The sequence below is a fragment of the Oreochromis niloticus genome, linkage group LG6, assembly GCF_001858045.2.
Source record: "Oreochromis niloticus isolate F11D_XX linkage group LG6, O_niloticus_UMD_NMBU, whole genome shotgun sequence".
Classification (NCBI taxonomy): domain Eukaryota; kingdom Metazoa; phylum Chordata; class Actinopteri; order Cichliformes; family Cichlidae; genus Oreochromis; species Oreochromis niloticus.
The window spans coordinates 22,738,216-22,754,134 of record NC_031971.2 but is presented as its reverse complement, the minus strand read 5'-3'; the positions used below and the strand labels follow the sequence as shown (position 1 = coordinate 22,754,134).

At 40.1% G+C, this 15,919-nt stretch overlaps 1 protein-coding gene across 5 annotated transcripts in view; it reads left to right on the top strand.

Moving 5' to 3' along the window:
* Positions 1 to 4,851: 4,851 nt before the first annotated feature.
* ank2a (ankyrin 2a, neuronal) overlaps positions 4,852 to 15,919 on the top strand; it is a 98,012-nt gene continuing 86,944 nt past the window's right edge. For 2 of the 5 annotated variants that reach the window (XM_025907750.1, XM_025907753.1), the window contains exon 1: positions 4,853 to 5,483. In XM_025907750.1, coding sequence (XP_025763535.1) covers positions 5,352 to 5,483 — 132 coding nt within the window. In that variant the 5' untranslated portion in view covers positions 4,853 to 5,351. Of the gene's footprint in view, positions 5,484 to 15,919 lie in introns of all 5 variants that reach the window. The other 3 variants (XM_025907751.1, XM_025907749.1, XM_025907752.1) reach the window with 2 other exon arrangements.

Genomic DNA, 15,919 nt, shown 5'->3' with positions numbered 1-15,919 from the left:
TTCCGGGGGGAACTTAGTTCAATATTTTTTTTGTTTAACCCCCTTAAAAATCTGTGCTTCAACCACATATTGACTGTTTGATTTAAAATGCACAATGCTGGTTCACGGAGGCAAAACTGCAAAAAAAAACAAACAAAAAAAACCAAACATGGTCTATATAATGGTCCAAATGGGTTTAAATGTGAAAGATGTGACTGACCTTGTGTTCCTTGTTGCCTGTATGTTTCCTCCTCCAGAAGCCTGACCGGCTGGCTGGCTGGCCGCCTGGCCATTTGGTTTCGCTTTTGTTTTCACCTGCACACACTTATACGCTGTCTCTGCACTCACACACACTGTATACACACTGATGTCCTGATAACCACCCATACAAATCTCTGGTTTCACTACTTTATTTCATTAAACCACTCCACTGCCTCCTAAGATTAGGTGTGGTCTCCCTGTTTTTGTTATTCTTTTAAAGCGGGTTGCATCGAATGGGAGCTTGTCTGCACAAAAATCGGGGTCCGGTAAGTTTTCGAATGCTTGTTTCTACTGCTTTGTTAGGCTGCACCTGGTATTCTTGGGGTCACATCTTGTGTGTACTGATTTTGGTTAGTTATTTCTTTTGACTTGCCTTTAGAGAAGGATTGAACAGAATATTGCTGCTTATTGTCATTTTACATGTATAATGAAATTGTGGGTGCTTCACACCAACTGTGGTACAATAAAATATAAATAGTAGACAGCAGGAATAAATAGCAAACAGGATAAATATATACAAAAATAGGCACACATTAGAGAACAGATTGCAAAGGGCTCGGAACTAATGCAAAGTAAAGACTTGGTCTGAATAGAGTCCATGTGTGGGTGGCCTGAGTGTTGGGGGGATTACTCAGAGCATGTCTCAGATTAGTGAGGTGGTTGGGCAGGGTTGGGGTGTGGGCAGCCAATGATTTAATTACCCTGGGCCTGCTTTAAGAATGTTCAACTTCAGGTTATTTCCTCAGCACCAGTGGGACAAGTTCTCTACCTCTCCCCTGTACACTGTCTCATCTACATCAGAGATGAGCCCAACCACAGTGGTGTCATTGGCATGCTTGATGATGATGTTTGGTTGGGTGGGTTGGTTTACAGTCGTATCTGTAGAGAGCGTACAGTAAGGGGGCTGAGAATGCACCCCTGTGGGGAACCCTGGTGCTCAATGACAGTGAGGGGGAGAGGTGGGGCCAAGTCGGACTGACTGAGGCCAGTTGGTGAGAAAGTGTTTGATCCAGGAGCAGGTGGCAGGGGGGATCTGAAAGTAGTCCACTTTGGTGGTGAGGATTTCTGGGATTATGGTTTTGAAGCTTTAGTCCACAAAGAGCATCCTCTGATGGCTCTTCCTGTTCTCCAGATGGCTCAGGCTCATAGACAACCTCAATGTCTGTCTATACCAGTCTTCTGGGGATGGGTATGATAGTGGAGGCCTTCAGACAGTTGGGAACAGTGGCATGAGTCAGGGAGAGGTTGAATAGCCTGATGAGGATCCTGACAGTATGTCAAACCAACTTTAACCACAGCCCCTGGGATGCTGTCAGGGCCAGCAGGTCGCCTGGGTTTCACCGCTCTCAGCCTCCTCATGACCTCGTGTTCCTGGAGGGAGAAGGGTGTGTACTGGGTGAGGTGGGTGGCAGGGGAAGTAGGGGAGGGGTGGTCTCAAACTGAGCAAAGAAGGTATGAGCTCCTCTGCTAGTTTGAGGCTGCTGTCCAGGGTATAGCTCTGGCCTTTGTGGTTGGTGAGGTTGTTCAGTGGTAACCGTTAGTTTGCGAGGCAGATAGATAGGCCAGCACCGAATGGACATGGCACGTAAGTGTAGTGAGCAGTGACTGTGTAATTCTGCTGTTATGGCACCAGTCTTGAAGCACATAAGCACAGAGCTCACCACCCCTTCCCTTTGTGAGTTAATATTGTGAATTGGTTGTCTGAGTACTGGGCTATGACCTATAACTGGTTTGGGGAGGCCTCATAGTCTAGAGTACTTATTGAATGTGACTATACCCAGAGGTGTAGCGCTATTTAAGTAGCAGAAAGCATCAGTCATGTGCTCCAGTGCACGCACACATTTGTGTTATTTGTTTCTAAGGCTGTTAACAGTGGCACAAGTGATAAAATCTCAGGTTGAATTTATGAACATGAAGTCATCCGTCTGATTATCTTCCAACAGTTATGGTATGCTGCTTAAGACTTCCTCCTCCCTGGAAGTGTATTGTGTTTTGCCACAGAGGTGACAAAAGTGGAAGATGTTTCTACTACTGTTATGTTAATGTAATAATGACAATAAATGAGAATACAACTTTACTTTGGTTGAAATTTTAGTTCTAAAAAATATACTCAGCTTGAATCACTTAAGTAGAAAATTAAACAGAATGAAGGTAGATTGCAGTGAATTAATCTAAGCATCAGCAGCTTTACTTTAAAATAATCTCTGCAATATGTAGTGTACCTCACTCTGACCATGAAACCACAGCCACTGTACACCAGTCTAACACCTGTTCAAGTTTCTAATGACCTTTTAACGTTAACAAACTCAGGAGATTCCGCCATTTTAATACTACTAGATCTCAGTGCTGCTTTTGATACGGTGGATCATAGGATTCTTATCTCTCGGCTGGAACAATATGCCGGTATTAAAGGGGCTGCATTGCAGTGGTTTAAATCTTACCTATCTCTGTTAGTTTCAGAGACACATTATCCCCAAGGACCTCGCTCTTTTGTGGGGTCCCCTCAGGGATCTATTCTTGGCCCGGTTCTCTTCTCAATTTATATGCTTCCTATGGGCTCTATTTTTAAAAAAATATGGTATCTCCTTTCACTGTTATGCAGATGATTCACAGATCTACCTCCCACTGAAACACAAATCTGTGAACCCTCTGAAGACACTGTTCGATTGTCTGGAAGATGTTATGGCATGGATGGCTTTAAATTTTCTCAATTTAAATGAACAGAAAACTGAGATCATTGTCTTCGGCCCTAGTGACCATTATGACCTTGACCCCTTAGAAAATTATTTTTTTTAAAAACGGTTGCGAGGAATTTAGGTGTGATTTCTGATAGTAATTTAACATTTGATAAACAGATGAATAATGTGATCAAGACCAGCTTCTTTCACCTCCGCGTACTTGCAAAGGTGAAGCCATTTCTTTGCTTCAGATACTTTGAGAAAGCAATCCATGCCTTTATTTCATCTCGCCTTGACTTCTGCAACAGCCTGTACTCTGGTGTTACTTCGTCATCTATTGGCCGACTACAGCTGGTTCAAAATGCTGAGGCAAGGCTTCTGACTGGCAAGCAGAAGCGAGAGCACATATCCCCTACTTGCCTCGCTACACTGGCTGCCAGTAAGTTTTCGAATTAATTTTAAGATCTTGACACTTGTTTTTAAAACATTGCATGGACCAGCTCCTATATATCTTTCTGATCTTTTAAATTGGTACACTCCAGTGAGATCTTTGAGGTTTGCTGACCAAATGCTTCTAGTTGTCCCTAGGTCTAGATTACAACACAGAGGAGTTCGGGCTTTGCTGTGACTGCTCCAAAATGGTGGAATAAACTGCCTTTATATGTCAGGACCTCTCCAACACTAGATACTTTTAAAACTCGTTTAAAGGCCCATTTTTACTCTTTGGCTTCTTTTTTTTTTTTTTTATTCTGTGTGAGTCTGTCATTATTTTATTCTTATTATTTTCTTATCTTTTATTTTACTTTCCTTTTAAATTTTATCTGATTATTCTATTGTACAGTACTTTGGTCAACAGTTGTTGTTTTTAAAAGTGCTATATAAATAAAATTGATTTGATTTGATTTATTTTCTGTTCCTCATTGATAATACTAGTATTTTATTAGTATTCTGAGCTGGTTTTTAATAGCATTTTTGCAGAAATGCAGAATTAAAGTGTCTTTGTGTGCAGAGTGTTTTTTATGTCATTTCTTTTAAAAAAACATCTCCATATAAATGTCAAATGGCAGCAGTTAGTGTCTCTTTACTTTAATAAGTACACAGAGACTCACACAGCCTGCAGAAAAAAATAAGAGCAATTTGCACACTCAAGCACAGACACAATAATACTGCAGTATGACGGCCACCCTTGTTTTCCTTGTTGCCTGTACCATATCCCCCAGGTAATTAGTGGGTGGAGCTGACCTGACATCTGACCTGAGCAGATGGAGCCCAGGGCATTTCTCACATGTGTTCCCTTCACTCAGAAATTGCATGTGTGTTGGCAACCATTCATAGTTTATTTACTTTATTTAACTAAACCATTTGTTGCATTCTTTGGAGCTGATTTGTGACAAAGGGTTAAGTCACATCGAAAAGGTGTTTCACACATGTTTTAAAGAGAAAAAAAAAAAGAATTACCTCTGTCTCTTTTGTAAACTCATAGATTTGGCCAAGGACGTATTAATCCACGCCCTACTGGCTCTGAAGACTGCATCTCAAACGATGACATTTTGCTAACATGATTTCTTCCCCCACTTGGCCCTCCTCTGCCCAAGATGCTGTCTGTTTTTTTAAATGTCTCCAAGACATTGTTATTGATTTTTGCCCTGTCAGCCTATATTAAATTTGTCATCTAGTGAAGAAGGCCAGGCCATGGCGGGGGCGTAAGAACACGAAGAGGGAGATTAGATTAGTTAAGCCCAACCCAAAGTGTCTGATTTCACATGAGTGCCTAAGTAATCTCACAGGTTTTATTCAACCATGGGACAACATGCTCCATACTGGGAACTTTGATCTCTGAAGCAAACTGCTGCACAGGGCGTCGGTATATTCAAGTGCCACTGGGAATTGTCTGATTGTAAATATTTTATTTTGAATTAGATAAAGCACTATGCAGTAAAGCACTATATGGTGGCAATGTCTGCTTTAAGTGATGTGATGTGTTAAAAACACGTCTGCGCACAGTGCACCCCTTTAAAAGGTGCTCTGAGGCCCCTACTGGTCGCATTCAGGGTGGTCATCACTGCCAAGGTCTACTATCGAGGTTTCCGGTTGTCCACGAAGGCAGCATTGGTCCTGCGGAGATTCGGGGAAGCGCATCTGAAGCGCGTTCACGTGTCCATACACACAAACACGCGCGCAGGCCATAGCAGCACACCGGGAGCATCCCTGAGAGGAGGGAGCGCTCGTTTTGGTTTACCATCTGGAAGAATCGCTGTATTAGCTTCTGTCGAGCTTGATCAAAGACTTTCTCTGACGACGCATAATGATCCCGGGCTCTGCCGGGCCCCGTGGATGCTGAGGCGTGCACAGAAATCCACAGTGGATCGGGTAAAGGACCCCCGCTGACCGCGTCTCCTCCAGCAGCAGCAGAAGCAGCAAGCCCGAGACGGAATGTCAAGTAGCCCCGAAGAAAGTCACTCCAGGGGCGGCGGCTCCAACCGTGACTTAAAGACGGCCTCTTCGAGCAGCACGTCCCTGGAGGATGGAAATCCACCACCGCTGCACCAAAACCGTATACGCCAGGTGGGTGTCTGTCCGCAGCCTGCTCTCTGCACTAGCTGGCCCAGTCAGCCGTGTAACGAGCAGTCCAACGCGCTGATGCTGATGCTGCTGATGATGCTGTGCGCCTAGGCAGAGCAGTCATAGGCGTTGCCGTGCTTTATCACATCGGCGCTGCCGAGAAGACAGATTTTCCTATATTGCTGCATAAACTGTGTGTAAATTAGCTGTTAATAATAGAAAAGCTCCTCAGCCATCTGTTTTGATAAGAGACGTAGAGGGACGTGCTTCAGCAGAGTGTGATAATACCCAAACAGGCCAACTGTGCCAGTTGTTATGGCCGTCAAAATAAACACCACCAGGTCTGCTCTGGCTGAGGGGCTTCAGTGAAGAATGTTTACATGTTATCATTTGCCACTGAAAGTTTACTGCCTGGATCGGCCATATCATGACACACTGCAAGTTGTTTATAGTTCTGAATATTTGCTTGATTATTTTGAACTTCAGATGTGATTTTCTTTTCAAATATTTGTAGGTCCATAGACTTGTGTCTGAGACTCTCAAGCTCTTAAAATGACACGCATACACTCTATGTGATATCTGCAACAACATCACATAGAGTGCTCCACTCATTTCTTTACATTTCGCTAAAAAGATTGGAAATACAGTAAGCTCAGCGATTTATTGAAACATGCAAACAGACATGGAAATACAGGCAAAAGCAGAGGTAGTGAGCTTGAATGTCAATATTTGGCATGGGCACCTTTATTCTTCAATAAAGCCTGAACTCTCTTAGGCAGCTTTCTGATCATTTCTAAATAGTCTTCAGGAATAGTTTTCCAGGCTTCATGAAGGACATTCAAATCTTCGTTTTTAGACGTTGGCTGCTTTTTGCTCTGTTCTCTGTCAAGATTCGCACTATTTCAATAATTGAGGTCTGGGCCCTGGGGAGGCCAATCCAGGATTGATACTCTTCCATTGTGTGTTATTCTATGCAGGTGTACTTTTACTGTATGTCAGTGTGTTTGGGATCCTTGTCATGCTGGAAAATGAAGTCATTTCCAATCAGATGCTGTGCAGATGGTATTGCATGGTGGATTTTATGTGTGTCAAACTGTTTGATCATTGGTATTTTTTGTAGATTCAGGTAAAGAAATGGAACAGTTATAGTTAGGTGCTTTGCTTATGTTTGAGTGCTTTATAGTTCAGTGTTTTTGTTAAATGGCTTAATACTAAAAAAAAAAAAACTTTTCTTTTTAAACATTTGTCTGAAAATGGTCAGGTATAAGGACTAGACTGGATGGAAAAAGAAGCCACTATCCAAGAAAAACATTGAAAAACATTGGAAACTTTTCTTGACACACTGACATTACGCGTCGTCGTCGTCAAGGGCTGCTCTGCTCTGCTCCAGGAAGCCTGCAGAACTATTACCCAGGACCACCTTAAAAATTACATGAAAGTCTGGCTCCTTGAAAACAAAATATTAAGAAATGAGGGGATGGCTCAAGCCTTACAGACTAACAGTACTGTTTATTTATCACTAAGTTCTAGATTTAATTTTATGAATACACATGCTAGTAATATATAGAGTCCCTTTATCTATATCCAAAAGTCAATTTTCATACATTTTCAGTATAAACAAGAAAATGGTAAAGCGTTACCATCTAGACCTGATCATGCAATGTGTGTTTGGCTGCTCGGTGGAAGTGAGTCAGGAGATGGCAGAGGGTTGTTTCCTGTCTCAGTGCACTCTCTGAGGCTAATGTGATTTCAGTAATGGACTGTGGTGCTACATATACACTTGCGCACACAGACACACACTTAGACCCTTCTTTTGGGGTGGGGCCTTTGAGCTCAGATACTTAAATGTACTCTGGAGGTTTTTTTTAAAAAATTAAATGGCACTGAAATATCAAAAGCCGCACTGCTCATCCGTGTGTTTGTTTGTTCGTGGTCAACTAATCACATCTTCTACAGGTTTACTATAGTTAGTTTAAAAAAATGTAATTTGCGTACTTATGTTGATGTGCTCCACAATGAAAGCAGAAAATAGATTTCTTAATTTTCAGATAACAAACTGGATTCACGTTTAGGCCTCTAAACAGGCTGTGACACTCAAAGCTTGTTTAGAGGCTAAACTGGTACAAAAAGCCACACCTTACAGCTTGAGGCTGTATGACACTGAGCTATTGATTTCCAGTGTATAGTGCTTAACAAATTTATTACACCATCACCCACTTTACATTTTACACCACAGTTGCACTAAATTAACAGCACTGGTAATGACTAAAACTAATTTCACATACATGTAATCATTAATACACCAGTATGTGCAAGCCCTTTAACTGAAATATTTTTAATGCTAAAATATGACTTTTCACAATTTACAGTTTTAGGTGGTCTAATAAATTTGTTTAGCACTGTGTACGTACAATCATGTGAAAAACAAGTTTTCACAGGTCTCTGGGGATCAAATCTACAAAAACAAAATAAATGAATCAAGGTGTTGCAATGGCCCAAAATACAAACCTCCACCTGATGGAAATGATGTGGTGGAGTCTTAAGAGAGAAAGAAGATCCTGCAAACCTCAACAAAGTAAAGAAGAGTGGATTTCTTTCACAGCAAGATACTGCGAAAAAATTACTTTAACTTTTTGCTCCTTAAGGTGGTTCCACAAGCTAATGAATCATGGCGTTTACTTAGTTTTTAACAGGACTGCATAGAGTCCTGTTACAACAGTTTTTCACATGGCTGTATATTACTTTTTTTTACAGAGAAAAATGTAGGAAAAGATGCTTGAGGCAATGATGAGTAACAAATTGTTCAGTAGAGTGCACTGGGTGCATAATGCATCACAGCTGAGCAAACAGTGGTGCAAAATCAAAATACCTTATATAGTCAGTACGCCCAAAACACGAAAAGGTATTACAAATCTATGAAAACTTGTGTTGGAAGTTGATTGAGGTTTCTGTGTATCGTTATGAATGACTCTGATATTCACTCCCCCCCCCTTCCAACTCCTGAGTCTTGTTCTTGCTTTATGTTGGACTTTCTTCACCAGTAAGCTTTTACTTTCTTTGTCTGCCATTTTATTAGGGTACACTGGTTTTATCAAAGCCTTTTTATATCCGGAAAACACATCTGCTGTTGCTGGAAATAGCTTTAATGAGCGCAGTAAAAATTAAGTATCCTAAATGTGCATGGCCCAGCAAGGAGAGGTACAGAGCGAGTTCTTCTGTGAAGGCAAATCATGTGATACGTGTGATAATTTTACTCACCGTGAGTATAAAAAATAGCACATTTTGGCCTCTTGGGATACATCACTTTAACTTGCAAGAAAGACTATGGCACATCAAAGGGATACTGTCCAATTAATAGGGTTTTGGCACAAAGAGTACACTTGTCTTGTCTTGTTGTCTTGCAAGTGTTAAAAAGCATCTAGCTGAGTGGATACTCTTGATTTTATCTGTTAAATACATCAGAAAATGTCTTTCTAATAACAATGACTTGGTTTATGGAGGACTTTAAGGTGTTTACAGAAACAGGATTGAATGCAGAAACGATTCTTGTGCTTTTTAAACTGAACTTTCAAAGATTTTAATCCTGCAAACAAACTTTGTTTCATCTCCAGTGTACTTTCCAAACCACAGATAGAAAATAAGCGCTAAACTTTTAAAAAGCAAGTTGACATGAATAAATGTATTACACTACAGCACTTTAATGTTTAATATTGTGAATAATCTTAATCTTATCGTTGAGCTGGAGTTCACTAAAACAATAACAGAGCTCTGACACAAAAGGAGAACATGACTAAGGGAGACTGGGATGTGAAGATCTTATTTTCAGGTCTAAAAATACTCCTGTCTCTCTCGTGATTGTCCTGGAGAGAAATCGCTTTTTCCCAGCCAAATGGCTTTGTGTCCATGTCTCTGCGCTCACTGCAATGGACCAATGTCACTGTTCATTTGCATGCTACTCTGAGCTGTTGTTAAATGATTGCTTTCTGCAGTGTACTCCCTCCTCTATCTGAAAGATATGTGGAGTGCGTCAAAATATGTAAACTACTTTCCTGGGCTCGAATAGTAGATTCTTATGAACAGAGATTGATTCTACTAGATTTTATGTTCATTGCAGTCTGAGACAAGTAAAGGAGCTATTTGAACCTTTTTGTTTTGGTGGAAAAATGCTGCTCCCCTTGTAGATACAGATATAAAACCCAGAAAAGCATAATGCCTTCGTTTTATATCCAAAGATGATGGGTTTAGGCAGCTTGACCTGTTTCTTATTCAGGACTTGACATGAAGGTCCTATTTCAAGTGTCAAGCCCTGTCGCTGCATGCTCCTTTCCTTTTACACCTTTTCTTGCGCTGCATTCCCTCTCCACTTTCTTTTCTGGTTGCCAGTTGTCTTTTCTTTTCGAGAGCCTCGCTTTCTCGTTTTTTCCTCTTGAAAGGGGTTTGACTCTTTAGGTTGGTTTTCTCCTTGGCTTTTTGGCTGCCTTCCCTACCCATCTCTCATTTCCCAGCAAAATCCCCCACCCCCCACTAGTTCCTACACTCAGGTCCTGATGTGCAAGGAGGTCAGATTACACTGCAGCCTTTGACATTTTCATCTTTCTCTTTTCCGCCTCTCTGTCTGTTGCTTTTATGCCTTTCTGTTTTTGCCTGCCTGTCTATCTGTCTCTCTTTTTCCACTGGGAGTCTCATGATGGGACTCTGCAGGAAGGGAGTCCTAATGGAGCCAAGATCTTCATTACATTACTTCAGAACAGCTACATCAACATACACCCGCATATAACCACTGTTATCTCCTTCTGCACAATGCCAAGTGGAAACGTTTGGGGTCAAATACTCTATATCCATTCAAATTGCTAAACGCGCTTGTAGGTAAAGCATTATACGGTATATCAGTATTTACCAGAGGCTTAACAGCACATTCCTGGTTATAGATTCATGCAAAAACCTGTAAATGACTGCAGGTCAACAACTCCAGTACCCGATGGTTGTCAAATGCCATTAACAATTTATAATGTGGGCTTAATGCATCCAGATTATTTCTGTGTAGATATGATTCAGCAGGATACAGCTGTCAATTACACTTTCTTGCTATTCGTATACTGTACCATCAGCAAAATGGCACATTACTGCATCACTTTTCGGATTAACCAGTTCATCACTCAGTCTGTCAAATGTTAATTTTGAGATTTTGAGAATTAGTAAAGTGTTTTTTTTTAACAAAAAATGTAAAGCTGCTTTTTTTCTTGTAATTTGTTGATATATTACAAGGAAAATGATTTATGTTTTTGTAGTTTGGAGCTTTTGGACCAACACAACGAGCTAATAGAATACAGAAGGCTTATTGTAATTTTCACTACTATATTCAGAATAATTTTTTTTGTCAACTGGTTAATTGTTAATTGAAACATTTTACATACATTGTACCAATTATTTTTAAATACTGACACCTAGCTTTAGTCAATTATTGTCAAAGAGCAAGTATTTAGAAAGATGTTCTCCAAATACAGACGAGCCACATTGCTGATGAGCTCTGATGCAATGTACAAGCAATACACATTAGTGTTGTGTTTCAGTACTAGGTAATGGTGATACCGTGTAGAGAAATCCATTGGTATTCCTGTCCAAGATCCAAAATCCAAAGAGCACATGAGCATGTCTATACTGGGGTACAAACAACACCCTGACTCAACCTCACAGCTAGCTTGGGTGCCCTAGTTACATCTGACACCATCTTTTCCTGGCATGTCTTTTCCTTATAGATGTTTCAAGGACAGAGATAGCATCACTTGATGTGTAATACCTCACCATAATTTTTACAAAATGTTGCAGACTGAAACAGATGAAATTATAAGGAGAAAACTTGAGAGAATATCAGCCCGAGTATAAGAAAAGCTAACAACACTGTGTAAATATTGTATCCCTTGAAATGTGTCCTCTGCTTCATAGAGGACAGGTGTTTTTGGACCAGGGCAGTGAGAAGCATTTAGAAGTTAATTATTTATAATGGCTTTATAAGGCTGATTCCCGTTAGAGAGAAATAGAAGGCGGGGGCAAGAGCAGGGTGTGGTTAGTGATCAATGGACTTCTCAGAAGCTCCGACATATCTATGTAAATGTGCACTCTCCCCAGCTGTCAGCTCCTTCCTAATGCTCCTCCTCTCCACTTCTCTTGCATAAGATTTAAGTTGGGTAAGCAAAGGTTTTCTCACAGGAAAACACATCAAAGCTTTTGACTGTGTTGCTGAGAATAGTTTGCTCATCGAACTGAATGTTCACACACACACAAACATGTACGTGCACATACACACAGCAGCACGTTGCTTTTTTTTCACAACCCGAGGAAGATGACACAACCTGTGACCCACCTTCTAACTCATGCAGCAGTTACAGCAGAATTAAATCTGACATTTGTGCTTTTATTATGTGCCACTTAGGTCTAACATTTTCCTTTCTGAACTGGTATGGTTATAGATCTAAAAAGCGGCTGAAAAAAGTGGCGATACAATAAAGTGAAATCTTCCCCCATCTGTTTTGTTTTCTCTGTCGCCGTCTCACAGTTTTTTTTTATGTCTGTCTTACAAATTGTCTGCATTGTTCTTTTTCTCAGTGTGACGGTATCACGGCATCACTCAGCATTCCTGTATGACTGTGCGCTGCAGCGAATTTTAGGTCACACGCTTCATTATTCATAACACATTCAGTTTGGAGGTGAAATCAGTTTCTGCCTCAATACCCTTTGTCATCTGACACAGCACTCTGTCATCATTTTGTTATTCTAGCATATGAAGAAATCAGTGATTAGTTTAAAGAAAAGTTGCAGAAAATTTACAATACAGATAATTTTCCAATTCTATATTAGCTATAGGGGTGAATGTGAGCATGAATGCATGCCTATCTCTATGTGTAAGCCCTGCAATTGATAGGCAATCTGTAAAGGGTGTGCCCTTCCCCTTGACCTGTAACAGCTAGGATAGGCTTCAACCCCCCCGCCCCACCCCTGAGACCATAAATTGGATAAGCAGTTAAGAAAATAAATGGATGCTTGGATGTTTATTGTGTCCAATTTTGAGAATGAGGCAGTTTTGCCTCATGTCAAGCCATGATAATGATATTTCTGACAATACAGAAAGATGTGTTATTGATGATTGCATCTTGCAGGCAGCCGCATTTAAATTAGTGAAGGTCATTTTTCATCCTTCTTCTTCTGTGAGCTGCTGTCATTGATGACACACCATCTGATTTGAAGTGTGAACCTACTGAAACAAGGTGCCAGCTGCAGAAGCATTATACTGCATTAGAGATCATACAGCATAATATCCAGTGACACAGCAGATGTTAAATGTAAGTTCAAATCTTAGCCTATGTAATGTTTCCTGAGAAATTTTAAGTAGCAGGTAAAATAACTGCTTAACACTTTGATTTCAAAAGATATCTAAACTAACCTAACCTTGTAATCTTCAGGAGCTGCACAATATTGTCACATAATAAAAAAGAAAAATATTTTCTAGTTGGAAGGTTTTTAGCCTGCCCTGCTTTTTTATTCTATAACTGCATCAGGAATTTTCATTCACTGTTTGTGCGTCCTGTCATATGGTGTGCAACTAGTGAGTGCTCCATCAACTCTCGGTGAGGCCGTTTGATTATATTTGGGTCGCACATCACCAGCTGCTAGTATCTCCTCATTGTTCTTTACTGTGATTCTGCCTTAAGTGGCAAAACATGTTTGTCATTTCCATGTTTAGCACCTTTAGTGAAAGGTGGAACCTGTAGTTCCACCTTTAGGAACAAATGTTTTGCATATTTTTCAAAGTTTGTTGGTGGTTGTTCCAGGAGCTCCCTTTTTTTTTTTTTTTTAAGAAAATCGCCATTAAAAGCCAACACACACTCTTACTGTCACAGATGTCCGGGCTTGTCTTGTTCCTTGTACTAGGGAATCTAAAGTAACGCTTGTACTAGGCGTTACTATAGCAATGACATGTCATGCTATGACACTTGTGGCTGTAACGCAGGAGTGGGTTGATGTTTTAATCCCTGGCTGCTTCAGGTTGCATGTCGAATATCCTTGAGCAGGATACTAACCCCAAGGTGCTCTCATTGGAGAATGAATGTGTGCGAATGTTAGATAGAAAGCACTTACGAGGTAAGTGTTTTATATGGGTGAATGAGGCAAGTTGTATAAAGCACTTGGAATGCTCAGATAGAGTAGAAAAGCGCTATATAAGAACCAGACCATTTATACTTTTATGTCACGTAAAAAAAATACACAAGTATTATCCCAGCTGATATGATGTTGCATACAGTGCTGAAACCAGGTATCTTGTTAGGTGTTGTCATTTGTTAGATAAATGTGTGAACCACTAGGCTGTGGAGCCACACATAGCTAGGGACTCTATGGCTTGAACTTATACTTCAGTATTTAGTATATAAAACTACAGACTTTTGTTGTGATAACTGGTATATTGTACTACTTAACATTGATAACATCTGATAATAGGATGGGAGTCTTTTTCAAGTATTTATTTTCTATTTGCCTCAAGGCCTCTCTTTAATTAAAATGAAAAGCAAGATGACATCATTTGTTCCCAAGGGACTTGGGTAGAACTTCAAAGAGGGGAAAAGGGGAAAGCTATAAATTCAGGTACTGGCCATTTGCAAGGTACTGTAGCGGCTATCTTACCAACCTTCATCTATCACAGGGAGGCAGCGAATGTTGGTTGTGGCTGGAGGCATTGCATTGTACTGATGGCTTTTAGATATAACACTTCATAAACCTTGGCATCAGTTACGGGAAGTGAATAATGAATTTATTGATGTGAGCAGTTGCTTACACTGCATTACTGGTCATCTAGCTTCTCTTACAGTGCTCATAGTTTAGTTGGGGAAAGAAAGAAGTTGAAGGTTGTGGCATTGTGTAAGAAAAAATTACAGCTTCAAGCAATCAGTTAATGTAGCGCTGCTGTTTGCCTTTAGTGTTGCTGCCTGTCTGTGAGGGTGTGTGTATTGGGGGCTTTAATGTGGTTGCGCAACGCTAACAAACAAATAGAGCACGTCATGTTACGTGTAAATCAGCTGAGTGACTAATGAGATTTCTCCATTTGTGTGCATTTGATTTTGTGCTTCATTTACAACAGGGTGTGGTCCTTTTGAATTCCTCTTCCTTCATTTGACTTTCTCTCTGTGAATATTGTATCAAGGTTATGTCATGTCTACAATATGCCCTTCTATTCAATCCCATCTCATTTCAGCCCCTCCCACCAAGCATCCGAGTTTTATTTCTTAGTGTGTGTTTGGGTGTGGCCTGATCTGGAGTCTTAACTGCCTGCTTTGTTCGCTCGCTATTAAATTTGACTCTGTATGATTTGGTTTTGGAAAAAACAGGGACGGAGATGGAGAGCGAGCATGTGTGCTGTGTATTTTATGGTGCTGACCTTTCTTAAGCACTAAAAGAGGCTTTCAAAAAGACTTGGCATTTAAGCACTGTCTCTGAGCCAGTCCATTACTGCTTCAGCCATGTATTTTATTCATTCTGTTACACAAACATAAACAGGCTATCAATTTAGCTATTAGACATAAAAAATAGAAACCTTTTAGGTGGAAAGTCATTTGTTTTTTAAGATTTTTTTATATATATATTTATTATATATTATTAAATGTATTGTTTGTATTTGTATTTGGTTATTTTATTATATACATACTGTTTGTAGACCTTGTTGGCAAATTTACCAAATGCAGTTTTTATTAGCTGATTCTAATTTAGCCTGCCAATACCGTTTAGATTTTATTTCTAAGAATTATAACTCACAGCATATCAAAGCAAAAAAAAAAAAAATCAACTTCTCTTCAATGCAAAATCATATTTTGATCATTTTAAAAAGAACTCCTTAAATTTTAAAATTTCCCTCAAATTGTACATTTTCCAGGATCCTCTCTCACAAGTAAAAATAAAGTGCTCTGCTATGGAAAGAAGTATTTATAACTAAAGTGTAGTTGCTGTGCACCCACCTTTACTGACAAAAGCAGGTGCAACAGATTTATGTGACAAAATAACTATTAGTGACTTTGCTCATACCAAGGTTGCTTGTTTGTGACTGGCTCTGAACTCTGTAGCTTTAGCCACTTTGCCTTTGTTAGCTTCTTTAAAATCCCCGTTTCCATGTTCGCTAGGTGGAGGTGATTTAAATGTCTCTTTAGATTTTTTTGTTCTGAACATTTGTGGTGGTCCCCCTGTGATTTTGGCAAACCTCGTGTTTTCACTCACAATAAGAAGCCTTAAAGCTAACCACATATTATCATGTGGTTTGCATGCAACGATTTGCCTGCATCACTGTGTGTGTGTTGTACATGCATGAAACAGACCGGCTTGTAATTTGAAGTAAGTGAGACTGACTGACTGGTCATCAGCCTCAGTCGATGCTGTAAACTCTGCCATGCATAATCTTTTAA